The 12,921-nt window shown below is 49.0% G+C and overlaps 1 protein-coding gene across 5 annotated transcripts in view; it reads left to right on the top strand.

The window, feature by feature from the left end:
• The window catches only part of Lig1 (DNA ligase 1), a 38,067-nt gene that overhangs the window by 21,296 nt on the left and 3,850 nt on the right, over positions 1 to 12,921 (top strand). For all 5 annotated transcript variants that reach the window (XR_008213242.1, XM_052714370.1, XM_052714371.1 and 2 more), the window contains exons 15-26: positions 275 to 366; positions 578 to 677; positions 1,819 to 1,904; positions 2,514 to 2,629; positions 3,800 to 3,895; positions 5,617 to 5,727; positions 6,283 to 6,354; positions 8,370 to 8,514; positions 8,673 to 8,755; positions 10,016 to 10,168; positions 11,030 to 11,083; positions 11,666 to 11,809. Coding sequence is in view for 4 of the 5 variants with exons in the window: in XM_052714370.1 (XP_052570330.1) it covers positions 275 to 366; positions 578 to 677; positions 1,819 to 1,904; positions 2,514 to 2,629; positions 3,800 to 3,895; positions 5,617 to 5,727; positions 6,283 to 6,354; positions 8,370 to 8,514; positions 8,673 to 8,755; positions 10,016 to 10,168; positions 11,030 to 11,083; positions 11,666 to 11,809 (1,252 nt within the window). In the remaining variant the exon portion in view is untranslated. The remainder of the gene's footprint in view (positions 1 to 274; positions 367 to 577; positions 678 to 1,818; positions 1,905 to 2,513; positions 2,630 to 3,799; positions 3,896 to 5,616; positions 5,728 to 6,282; positions 6,355 to 8,369; positions 8,515 to 8,672; positions 8,756 to 10,015; positions 10,169 to 11,029; positions 11,084 to 11,665; positions 11,810 to 12,921) is intronic.

Consider the following 12,921-nt stretch of genomic DNA (forward strand, 5'->3'; position numbering starts at 1 on the left):
GTGACTTACTTTCCACAAGCCCCTACCCTCTCACCTGTGAAGGTCCTGCTTTCTCCCAGGAATGAACAGTGGTCATGGCCATTCCTGGCCTGCCTCAGTTTCCTTGTCATTTACGGGTTATGTGATATCTTGGGTCCCTTTGAGGCTATGAAGACTCTCTGGACATTTAAGAGGTTCCACAAAAGGTGGAGATTGGGGAGACAGGAACAGGTAAAGTGTGGAGGGCCAGACTGGAGAGTGGCCCGCTTGCTCACCCTTGCTGCTCTCTCCGCAGGTCCCTCAGTGGACGGCTGCGCCTCGGGCTGGCTGAGCAGTCAGTCTTGGCTGCGCTTGCCCAGGCCGTGAGCCTCACGCCCCCTGGCCAAGGTGAGTTACTCTGGCCCATTTTTATGCCAACACTGTGTCCCCAGGGCTTCCCTTCTCCATCTATTGCCCTATTCTCCTCTGAAAATGCTCCTGGGCAGCCCACCTCATTCCTTTCCCTGTCACATGCCATACACTGCCCTCAGTGACCCTGGGTCCTTGAATAGTGGAAGGGTCATGTTCATCACTAAGCTGCTGGTGGGTCTTTTCATAGACTTTCCCCCAGCTGTTGTGGATGCTGGGAAGGGCAAGACAGCAGAGGCCAGAAAGATGTGGTTGGAAGAACAAAGCATGATCTTGAAGCAGACCTTCTGGTGAGATGCAGGGATGGGGCAGACTGATGGCTAACACGTGAGTGACTGACGTGGGTCTAACAGCAGCAAGGGGCTGTAGTCCAGACAGGGATGATACTGAGTTGTGAGCAGTGAGAGGCAGACACTGACAGCATGTGGGGCTGCAGGCACAAGACACCCCGAGTTCCAACCAAGGCCCTAAGGGACCCAGAGAAGAGGCTGGTGACTACTTGTAATAGATGTTACAGGCACAGAGAGGATTAGGGCTCTATAGTGAGCCACATGGAGGAATTTTGGTCAGCAGTTGACCTAAGACCTTTGACTGGGTGACCATAGTAGAGGAAAGAGGGCTGTGGGCAGTTCCGTAAATGTCCCCAAGGCACCTGACCTGGGCCTGACTGCCTGGGGTGCTGGGCGTACGGCAGTCGTGAGTTTCTTACAGATCTCCCCGTGGCTCAGCCTCTGGAGGCTCCGCTATCTGCCAAGTTCTGTCCGACCCACTCCGCCCTTCCCAGACTAGCTGAACAAGTTAGCGGTGACCTTGAGTGGGACATAGCCATTGCTCTCAGGACGTGAGCGAGGGGTGATGGAGGTTGCATGCTGAGGGAGACAGTCAGCATGATGTGTGGTGACTGACAGTAGGACACAGTGATGAGGAGTTTAGGACGTGGTCACAGAGTTAAGCAGAGGTGTTCAGGAGCCCAGGTCTGGCACGGGCTGAGGGATCTCTGTATTTGCACTTGTATATAGACAGAGTTTTCAAGTTCTAGAAAGAACCTCCATGGGCTGGGTGTGGTGGTACACACCTGAAATCTCAGTACACACTTGGGATCTCAAGTTATAGGCCGACTTGGGGTACGTAGGAAGATCCTGTCTTATAAAATCACGGAGTGGGAATGTGGCTTAGCAGTTGAGTGTTTGCCTAGAATCCACTAGTGAGGGGCTAAGAGCGTGTCTCAGTGATACAGGACATGCCTAGAATCTAACACCTAGAATCTAGCAGTATCTGCCTAGATTCATCCTGATCTGGATTGGGGTGTGGCCCAGCAGCAGAACATTGCCTTCATATGCCTAAGATCCTGGGTTCTACCCCTTCTCCCAGCACTTGGAAGAAAACAAAAGACCTTGTCATCTTGCTTTCTTCTCTCCAACCCCTCCCTAGTGAGGTGCCTGACCTGGATCGAATCATCCCTGTGCTGCTGGAACATGGCCTGGAACGTCTCCCAGAGCACTGCAGGCTAAGCCCAGGTACCACGCCATCGGCCTCGAGGTGGGGGCAGCTGTCCTCCATTGAGCTGGTGTGAGCAGTCGCACCCAGACGGCTTCTGAGTGCTGTTTCCCTTTGCTGAGACCCTTTCCTTTTCCCCTGAGCTCTCCTTACGAACTGAACAGAGCCTGGGCTACAGCAGCAAAGATTCCCCAGAAGGCAGTGGCCGAGGAGAGTCTGTCGTGTATCTACATGTGTAGAGCACGACTGGCAGCCATAGAGCATGTAGCTGTGCTTCAGTGGTCATCCAGGGACCTGGATTCCTCTTATCTCGTCCCTCTGCTGTCTTGAAGCTGTCACTCTAAAGCCTATATGATTAGGGAAAGAGGGGAGGTAATGTTGCTTGTAAAATGTGACCATATACTGCTCTTGTTACTCCTGAGCCCATTTATGGCCTTTCTTAACTGCCAGGGAGGTTGGTATGGGGACCCAAGTGTGTCTTCTGAAATGCGGGTGGTTCTCTCCTTTACATTATGGCAGGAGAAGAGAGTAGTAGGTCCTGGGCACATTGGTAGCCTTTGCCTCTCCCTCTTAATTTCTTGATAGATTGCCTTTCCTCTGCCCTCCTAATTTGCTTTCTTCCCTCCCAGGGGTCCCTCTTAAACCAATGCTGGCCCATCCCACTCGGGGTGTCAGTGAGGTACTGAAACGCTTTGAGGAGGTGGACTTCACCTGCGAGTACAAATATGATGGGCAGCGGGCACAGGTATGGGTCGAGCACAGCCCTTCCTGTATGAGAAGGGTACTCTGTACAAGTCCGGAATGGCACAATCCTCTCTCTGGCTTTAGTCTCCCCTCTGTTCAGTGAGTGCAGTACCCTTCACCTCCAGCTTATGGCAAAATGGGGTTGCTAGAAGTTCTGACCTGTAGAAGGGTCACCAGGAGATGCTGACTCCCCTGGTACTTGGTGAATACAGTATGATTTATGGTTGCCGTTCTGGGACGCCCTTGTGTGACTCTTAGTGCAGTGATAGGCGTGTGCCTCCTGAGACCAAGGCATTGGTGCTGAGGAAGTATGCTATGGCTTTTCTGTCTTGGTGGGATTGGGGACTAGCTTGGCGTTTATCACATGAGGAAGGGATAGCACACAAGGTGAGTGGTACCTGGGGCTTTGAGGCAGTCACAGCCGTGGATTCCACACGCACAACCTCAGCAGTGAGTCTTCAGAATAATACTGAGAAGACAATCAGAAAACAGTTTATAATAGTGGTCATGATTATAAACATATGTGCATATGTATGTTAAAGATACTGTACATATGAGATGGCATATATATATATATATATAAAACCCTCTTAAACCCTGTGACCAGACAGTATTCCGACAGCTGTGCCAACAGTAGAATCCAGAGTGCTTCAGTTGTAGCACAACTCATTCAGACAGGTCTGTGTTGCATTCAACAAGGTGGATGAACTTTGAGAGACAGGGAGGTAGGGAAATGGGAAACAGAAGCGATGAAGTTAGACACCAGGCTGGTAAAGTGACAGTAGGCAAGATGCTTTACCAAGCTTGATGACCTGAATTCGATCCCCAGGACTCACATGGTGGAGGGAGAGAACTAACTTCCTCAGCTTGTCCTCTTACCTCCACACTCAACAGTGTGATAAATCTTGTACATGTGTGTGTGTGTGTGTGTGTGTGTGTGTGTGTGTGTGTGTGTGTACATACATTATATAAAGTTAAAAAAAAACCAGGGGGAAAAAAGATGTTGTATGCTATACACAGGTTGCAGGTACCAGGAAACTTAAGATGATTTGCTCAGATCTCTGTAGCAGCTCATTGAGCTTCCCAAACTTACCTGTGAAGGTAAAGTCTGAAGCCAGTGTCACACAGAAAGGGCTTACCTGACTTCCTTTCCCTTCCCCTGTGATGGTAGATCCACGTTCTGGAAAGTGGAGAGGTGAAGATCTTCAGCAGGAACCAGGAAGACAACACAGGAAAGTACCCTGATATTATCAGCCGCATCCCCAAGGTGAGTGGCTGCCTCCTGGGCTGTGGTACAGCCCCCTCTGGACCAACCTGGTGCAGTAGGGGCGGGGCTTATTAGGAGACTGGAAGATGTATAGCTGTGTATAACAACCTTGCTTCAGTATGGTTTGAACAGATGTTGCGTTATTTCTGCAGTCTGGAGGCAGGTGCTCCAAGGCTGTTCTGATTCCACTGTCCTTGGTTGGCTAGCTTGTCATCCTAGTCTTGTCTGCCTGCAGCTGCCACACTTCCAGACAGAAACAGAGGGAAAGGGGGTTCTAGGCTATGTCTAGCCCATGGGAAAGTTAATGCTTTCCTGGACCCCTTCCCCTGTCCCCCCCACTGGCTTCAACTTGTGGACACTGTCTAACACGGGTTTCCATGAACGTCCTTAGCAGAATCCTGGATCAGCCTGGAGCCTGTCCATAGTGAGGCCAAGAGAGGACCTAAAGGGCACTGGCCTGTGAACAGCTGGAGCTTTACAAGTAGCTCAGAGGCAGGGCAGGGCTGGGTCTTGGGCCAGGGGTTTCTCTACACTTCCTGGATGTTGGGAATTGAACCCAGGTCTTCTGCAAGAACATCAAGTGCTCTTAAGCACTGAGCACATCTTGGTTTTGCTGTTTCCTGGAAGTGCCCTTATGCAGCATGTTTTCTGTACCCGTTCACTCAGCAAATGTGGATTAGGCATCTGTGTATGCCATAGCCTGTGGTAGCACAGCCAGAGCTTGCTGCTTTCATTAGAGGGGGGCACTGTAGACTCTGAAGGAAAGGTCCAGCATCTGTGACCCTGAATAAGAACCATAACTGACTGGGACATTGTTCAGTGTTACAACAGTGGCCTAGAGTCTACTAATGAGAAATTGGGGGTGTGGCTTAGAAGTAGAGCTCTTGTCTTGAGTCCACCAATGAAGGGCTGAAGGCATGGCTCAGTGGTAGGACGCTTGCTTGGTATGTCGTGCCCAAGGCCCTCTGTTCAGTTCCTAGCACTGAGTGAGGGAAAAGTAGGTTTGAATTGGACTTTCTTGAATTATCAAGTAAGCAGTGTCTTAAACCATACAGCCAGCTCTGGGATGCAACACGAAAGGCGGCCCCTGACATTCTACCAGTGTTTTAGTGAGGGAAAAGAAGGCTTCCCAGGGAAGGTAAACCACAGGAAAGGGGATAGGGAGGAAGGCAGGCATTGCATAGGAAACAGCATGTGCAAAGGCCCAGTGCTGTGAGACGCCTGCTCCTTAGAGACACAAACCAGCTGATGTGCTGAAGTGAAGAGAAGACTAGGGGCTGATGAAGAGTTCTCCAGAGCCCAAGGAAGTTCACACCATTTTTATCAGCAGGCACAGCAATAATAATCAGGGTTTGTGGCAGTCACCTTGGCTGTTGGCTAGAGGTGCTATTGCAGGGGTCAGTGCAAGTAGGCAGCAATTGGGGTGACTGAGGCAAGCTGTGGTGAGGTGAAAGCTCAGAGACCTCAGAGGGGAAGTGCTGGGTTCAGGGAAAGTTGAATGTGGTTGAGAGGAAGAGGGAAGTTCCTCTGGGTGCAGCCGCTGAGTCTGGTCCATGGCACGAAATGGCAAGTCACCAGGAAAACCAGTGCCCCTTGGTGAGGACTCAGGAGGATCTATGTTCTTGTATTTGCTGAGGTCAGTTGTGGTTCATGAGAGCAATGGAGGGAAAAAGAATTCATTGGCTTGTTTCTGTCCTTTGACCTCTTCCCTCACTTTGCAGATTAAACTCCCCGCAGTCACATCTTTCATCCTGGACACTGAGGCTGTGGCCTGGGACCGGGAAAAGAAGCAGATCCAGCCATTCCAAGTGCTCACCACACGAAAGCGCAAGGTAGCATCAGCCCATCAATTTCCTGTTGCAGTGGCACACTCTGTCTCTTTCCTTCCAGTGCTGACTTTGGGTCCTACCTGGTCCCCTCAGGGGGCAGAGTGAATCTGAGTGTGGGTCTAGCTTTGGCAAAGTGGTTACCATTGTTCCAGCCATCACTTTCTCACCCCAGGATCTCAGTTAGGAGAGATTGAAGGGTCCTTTTCCTGTTTTTATCATTTCACTATGAAAGGCCTATTGGGGAAGTCGCATACCCTGGACCTCAGCTGGCTTTCCTTTTATATCTAGCTTGTTGGTGTTGTGGCATTTTTTCATCATTAGCTGCAAGGGAGGCTGGAAAGCAAACCATGCAGTGAAGGAGGGTTAAGTCAGGATTTCCCAGGAGTCATCCTCATTCAGGGCTTATGTCTGCAGCATTGCTGCCTCCTCAGCAGTGTGATCCCCTTGCCTGGGGGGAGGAGTGAGGAATGGTAGGTGTCTGTCCGAAGCATGATGGGATAGGGCACAGAAGGTCACCTCCCCTCCCCTCATTCCTGGTCTTTATTCTGTTCCAACTAGGAAGTTGATGCATCGGAGATCCAGGTGCAGGTGTGTCTGTATGCCTTTGATCTCATCTACCTCAACGGAGAGGTGAGTTCTGCTCTGTGACAGGTGCCACACAGAGAGTGGCAGGTTGGAGTGAGCTTGGAGTCTGTCTCTGCTGCTTCTGATTCTGCTCCATCACTGAGCTGGAATGTCATGCTCAGGCAGTGAGCCTTTCTAAGTGTGGGCTCAGTAGGCTAGAGGCCCCCAGACCTTTTGTGCAGGGTGATTTTGAGGACTCCTGGTATGGTTTTACATCTGTATGAAGTAGATTTTTCTCCCTGTGATTTCAGAAGCAGTGGAAAAGCCAGCCTCTGTTCTGTTGAGAAGGGTCTGCACACTGTCAGTCAGTCAGTGCCCCTCTTCTCGCTATTTATTTTTAAATAGATGTGTGTTTTATAAAATACACTGTTTGGAGGTGTATAAGTACTATAAGTAGAGTACCTGCCTGGCTTGCTCAAGGCCCTGAGCTCCATTTGCAGAACACAAAAAAGAGGGAGAAAAATGCTAATTGGCCATATTGGATACACTGTTTTTTAATGAATTAACTATATTTTAAATTTTGAATTTCTGATATTGTGAATATCAAGAAGTATGGCCACCTCTCTCCTCCCCCTAAATAGAAGCCCTTTAAAGAGAGTCCTCAAGTACTTTTTAACAAGCTGAGGTCACGACTCAGTGGTAGAGCCCCTGCCTAGAATACCCCAGTGAGGGGCTGGGGCTCAGAAGTAAAGTGTCTGCCTAGGATTTATGAGACCTCATGTTATGTCTCTAGTATCTGCTAAAAACATAAACATTTTAAAAAAAAAGGCTATAAAGAGTTTTAAAACTGAAAATTTGAAAATGGTCACTTAAGGGTACTGGTTAAGAAGCTGATGATTACTGTCACAGAAATTGTTCTCACCCAGCCTCTGGAGAACTCATCGTGTGTATTTAGGGGGTTGGGACGAGTGACAAGATCTCCCATTCTTTTCTTGCCTCTTCTGACTGCTTCTCTCTTGATATTTTCTGTCTGGGCAGTGCCAGTCAAATCTCTGTACCTGGTCCAGATCTGATTCTGTCACTGGGCTATCAGGAGAACTGATGGTCTATATGTTTCTGGCTAATTGAGCCACATAGCACATATTGTTTCCACCAGATAGATGAGTTTGTCTTAGGGAAGTAAGGAGAGCAGAGGCTAGCTTTCTTATGGATAGATGACATCTTATTGAGGTTCTATCTGTCTTGTCTGTGTGTATAAAGTGTGTGTGTGTGTGTGTGTGTGTGTGTGTGTGTGTGTGTGTGTGTGTGTGATCCTTCCTCAGCCTCCTGAGTTAGCAAGCAGTTAAGCTTGTTAGTTAGCTAGTTAGCAAGTACCACCCCCTGCCTAGCTTACTTCACTATTGTTTATAAAGGACCTTAGCATGTGTGAACTTTGTATCTGGGATGGGGGGCTCCCAGACTCCTCTCCATAGATATTGAGGCACCATTGCATTGTTAATCTTTTTCTCACTTAGGAGGGGATTCTCAGTTCTCTGTTAGTGTAGGGAAGATCCCCTTGGAAATGTGTATTAACCTTGTGGTCTTAACCCTTATTGGGTGGTACTAAAAATGACAAGAAGTAGGGCCTGTGTGATGGCATTCAGCATATAAAAGTGCTTGGCTGGCAAGCCTCATAACATGACTTCAGTCCCCAAAACCCTATGTGGAGATGAGAGAACTGACTCCACAGAATTATTCTCTGACCTCCACATGTGTGCCATGGACACCCATATCTGCATATTATGATAAACAAATTTATAATAAATAAAAACTAAATTATAATTCCACAAAGTGTTCATTCTGGCACCAGGTGGATGATGGATGATGGCTTCCCATTAGGTAATCCTGAGTTCAGCACACTAGTGGGGTCTGCTTTTCTCTGATCCCTCCGTCTATAGTTAAAGTTCTGACGGTCCTGCTGGCCGCTGGTTCCTCCTTCCCCAAGGCTTTCTGTAACCACATGTGTGCCTGCTGTGTACACTGTCAAGGTCCGGACTTCTACAGTTTTTATTTCCTCAGTGTTGTCCACTTTCTCTCCTCAGTCCCTGACTCGCCAGCCCTTGTCTCGACGCCGGCAGCTGCTCCGGGAAAACTTTGTGGAGACAGAGGGTGAATTTGTCTTCGCCACCTCCCTGGACACCAAGGACATTGAGCAGATTGCTGAGTTCTTGGAGCAGTCGGTGAAGGGTGAGTGCAACCACTCTTCTCTCTACGGGTCTGAAGCCTTGCTGTAGCCTGCGCTGACCGTGTTTCCATTTCCCAACCCCTGAGATTTGCCTGGAATCCTGCCTGCTCAGGCCTTGTGGGCCACTCTTTGCCAAATCAGGCTTCCGTGTTTCCTACAGACTCCTGTGAAGGGCTGATGGTGAAGACCCTGGATGTCGATGCCACCTATGAGATCGCCAAGAGGTCACACAACTGGCTCAAGGTGACTCTGGCCTCTGACTGGCTTTCCCAGTGTGGACGCCTGCCCCCCTGTGCGCTGGAGTCTCCAGCCACTCCCCGTTATATGATTCCTGCCTCAGCAAAGCATGGCTAATGGCGCTTCCAGGAACTCACTGTGAACTGCTTAGCCTACACCTTGGTTCCATCATGGTGAGGAAGCCAAGCCAGGTCTCTGTGCTCCTGTGCTGGTGTCATTGTTGTAGGAGGCACTCAAAGGACAGTCCTTGGGTTGTGTCCGAGATAAACCGCCTCTGATGAGCTCATGAGGAAAGAGTCAGCTTGGTTAGGGAAGGTCTTGGGGGGTTCAGAAAAGCCCTCCAGCTCGACATCTGGTACAACTCTGGACAGCAGGGAGGGGTGGGCCATGTGAAGATGAGGGCAGAGCATTTGGGCTGGGGAGCCACAGGTACATCGGCCCCGGAGGCGGAGTAGGTTCAGTGTCACAGGATACAGGGTGGGCAGGGGAGGTCAGGGGAGCAGGCTATAGACTGTAGCACCTAGCACCCTGTGAGATGAAACTGGGTTCTTTTCTAAATTTTTCAGGAAGCAAGCAGAGTCTCAGAGAAAGTCTGATCCTGTTGTCACTTTGCAGATGTCCTCTGGCTGCTTTATAGAGAATAAGCCAGTGTGATGTATGATTGGGCAAAAATGAGAAGGGGGTGGAAGAGTGTTTGCTGGCACAAGATGACAGATGGAGGCGCTTGGGAACTGGGCAAGCTAGGCCTGCCGTGCTTTTCCTCTTGCCTCTGGTCTGTTTCTCCTATCTAGAAGCAGCTCATTGTGTGCAAACCTTCCCTGCCTTAGCAATAATTCACTCTTTTACCCACAATCTTAAGTGCCTGCCTGTCACTCAGCTGGTGCTTCATAAGTGTTTCTTGAATGGATGGGTAAGTGTGAAGGGATGGGTTGAGTGAGTTAACCGTGACTGTTTGGGGACTGAAGCAAAGAGAAACAAGGTAACCCCCAAGCTGGATGTGGTACATACCATAACCCTAGCACTTTGGAGGCTGGGGCAGGAGGATCCAGATTCCAGCTCAGCCTGGAAATATAAAAGGTGATTCCCCTCACATATCTCTAACTCCTTTGCTTTGCTTCAAGATGAAAAGCCCTTTTACCTGCAACTTCTCCAGCAAGCTTTCCTTGCTTCTCTTCCTCAAAGTTCTCAGGTACTCAAGGACAAGCCTCAAGTAGTGAGTTCCCACCTGCCCTTCTACCCCTCTCATCCCTCGCTTCTCTCCTCCAGCTGAAGAAGGACTACCTTGACGGCGTGGGCGACACTTTGGACCTTGTAGTGATTGGTGCCTACCTGGGCCGGGGGAAGCGTGCCGGCCGGTATGGGGGCTTCCTGTTGGCTGCCTATGATGAGGAGAGTGAAGAACTGCAGGCCATATGCAAGGTCCTGGGGACTGGGTGCTGGTCACAGAATCGGGAGGGATAAATTTACACTCTGGGATGTGCCTGTGTCATCATGCATGTGCAGGCTCCACCAGCTCTGAATAAATGAGTGGTGCCTCACATGGTTACCCATGTGATCAAGTGGCTTGTAATATGTCATATTTTTGGGCACTAATCTGTGGTCAGAAATTTTTTTTGCAATATTTTTACATTTTTGCAGTATTTATCTAGAATGGGGATTTAAAAGCACTATTATTAGGACAGAAGGCAAACAGTAATATGGCTATCAATACAGACAGGACTTGTCTAGTTAGAAACTTACATAAGCAGTTTAAAGATAGCTACCAGCACGGAGTATTACTACTTTTTAGCATTTCCTAAATGTTGGTTCTAAGTTTAATGGTGGTGTTAAAAGAGTAGGAGTGGTAAGAGGTGGTGCAAGCCTGTAATCCTAGCCCTTGGGAGGTAGGAGAGTCACAAGTCCAGTGCCATACTGGATATGAAGCTGGGAGTGTAGCTCAGCAGTACAACTGTTGCCTACGATCCCCCATGAGGGGTTGAGGCTGTGGCTCAGTGGTAGAGCCCCTGCCTAGAATCCCCCAGTAAGAGGTTGGGGGTGTGGCTCAGTGGTAGAGATCTTGCCCAGACATTGGAGAGACACAGCAGAGGAGATAATTTTTTCTAGAAAGCAAAGGGCAGTGCATGACAAGCGTAGTCTTTCAGGGCAGGATATTTTCCCCTTCCTTGAGCTTTGGCCGAATGCTCAGTAGCATCACTCCACCTCATCTCAGGTGGCAGGAGCAGGATTAGGTGCTGGACCAGCTGGCCAGATGAGATTCTAATTCGCCATATTTTCCTGCAGCTGGGAACTGGATTCAGCGATGAAGAGCTGGAGGAGCATCACCAGAGCCTACAGGTGGGCTGCATGACTGCCCGGCGCCTCTCATCATACTCTGTGCCAGGGCTCTGGTAGTATGGATTCCGAGAACATCTAGATTTAAGTCCCAGATCTGCCAGCTACTTCCTGGCAATGCTGGCCAAGGGACTGCATGTCCCAGCACAGCATACATCTAGGAGCTGTCCCTTAGAAGTGCTATGAGCCTCTAGAGAAGGACGATCTTTCTTAGTAGTCTCAGGCGTTTTCTCTGTCCTGTGTGTTGGTATCTTCAGGTCTGACCCCATCTCTGTCCCATTCTTGGATATCTCTCTGCTGTTCCCTAGGTTTGTGTCCCTCACCTCAAACTCCCCCTCACCCCCTCAAGTGTTGTCTATGTATGTGTCTGTGTCTCTCTGTATCTTTAGTATCCCTTCTCAGTCCCAGTGGTGTCTCCTTTCTTCCCTTTATCATTTTCCTTGGATACCCCATGTCTAGCTTTTTGACTTAAGGATTGCTTAGACAGCATCTTCTCCACTTTCTTCTCCCCTTCTCTCATCTCTAACCTTCTCCCTCTAAGGCTTTGATAATTAAGCTCATCTCCTTTCCCTCTGCTCATTGCAGGCTCTGGTTTTGCCGACCCCACGCCCCTATGTGAGGATTGATGGGGCAGTGGCCCCAGACCACTGGCTGGACCCAAGCGTCGTGTGGGAAGTGAAGTGTGCAGATCTCTCCCTGTCCCCTGTCTACCCTGCTGCACGGGGCCTGGTGAGTGCTGGGGTCTGGGAAAGATTCTAGGAGGAAAGACAGAGCTGTTGGGGAGAGACTTTGGGTTGTGCTCTTCCTGTGTATTGATTAAGAAACCTGGAATATACTTGGGTGTCAGATATCATTCCAGCTGTAGTAAGAAGACAGTGACATTGCTCCCTTTGGTAGCATCTCACCTTCATCTCCAACGTAACCTGAGAACCTAGACTTATGTGAAAATTCAGCATGCCTTCCCATTGTTTCCTTCATGACTGAAGTTGCTACTTCACCCAGAATTAATTGTCATGCTACCAAGTTTTGCAGTTCCGTGGCTAATGTCCCTGTGTCAGAACAGGTCAGTGATGTAGCCGGTGGCTACAGCAGTCAGTAGGTAGCACACAGGAGATAGTACAACTCAAATTGAAGGTTCTTTTGACCTTTCTTCCTGTCCTGAAGCATGGCTGGCATGTACTTTCTGAGTATAAACAGACTTATATTTTGAAAAGTGTATCTCCTGGGTTTTTGTTTTTTAGGGTTTTTTGGTCTTAAGCCAGAGCCTGGTGCGTGCTAGGCAAGTTCTCTACTGCTGATCATGCTCTTACTAGGGGATTCTAGGCAGGTGTTTTACTACTGAGCCACATCACTGGCATCTCACTGGGGTATTATGCTCTATCATACCCCTCTTTCCTTTTTTCTCTATTTTTACCCTGTATTTTTGTTTTTGTTATTGTTTATTTTAGACAAATTCTCATTAACCTACACAGACCTTGAACTTGAAATTCTCCTGCTACATCTTCCTGAGCAGCTGGGATTGCAAGCAAGTTCTTCCAGGCTCAGTTTATCTCATTAAAAAAAAAATTCATACTTACTATACAGTAGAGAGCAAGGGTTCTTGGTACCAAGTGCAGGTAGCTGGCCTTTGTCCTGCATTTACTGTGATGCAGCCATAGGTTAGTAACTGGCATATTACCCGTTTAAGTCTCATAGAAATGTTAGTCTGTGTACTTGTGCTCGTAGGTGAGAATGAGCATCACAGAGAGCTGAGGTCACTGCCTTGAGCTGCCCGCTGGCATCAAAGCCCCAGCTGCTTTCCAGCACTCGTCCTCATTAGGATGCTAACTGCATAAATAACT

The sequence above is a fragment of the Peromyscus californicus genome, unplaced genomic scaffold (genome assembly GCF_007827085.1).
Source record: "Peromyscus californicus insignis strain IS unplaced genomic scaffold, ASM782708v3 Scaffold_4__1_contigs__length_199733344, whole genome shotgun sequence".
NCBI classification, from domain to species: domain Eukaryota; kingdom Metazoa; phylum Chordata; class Mammalia; order Rodentia; family Cricetidae; genus Peromyscus; species Peromyscus californicus.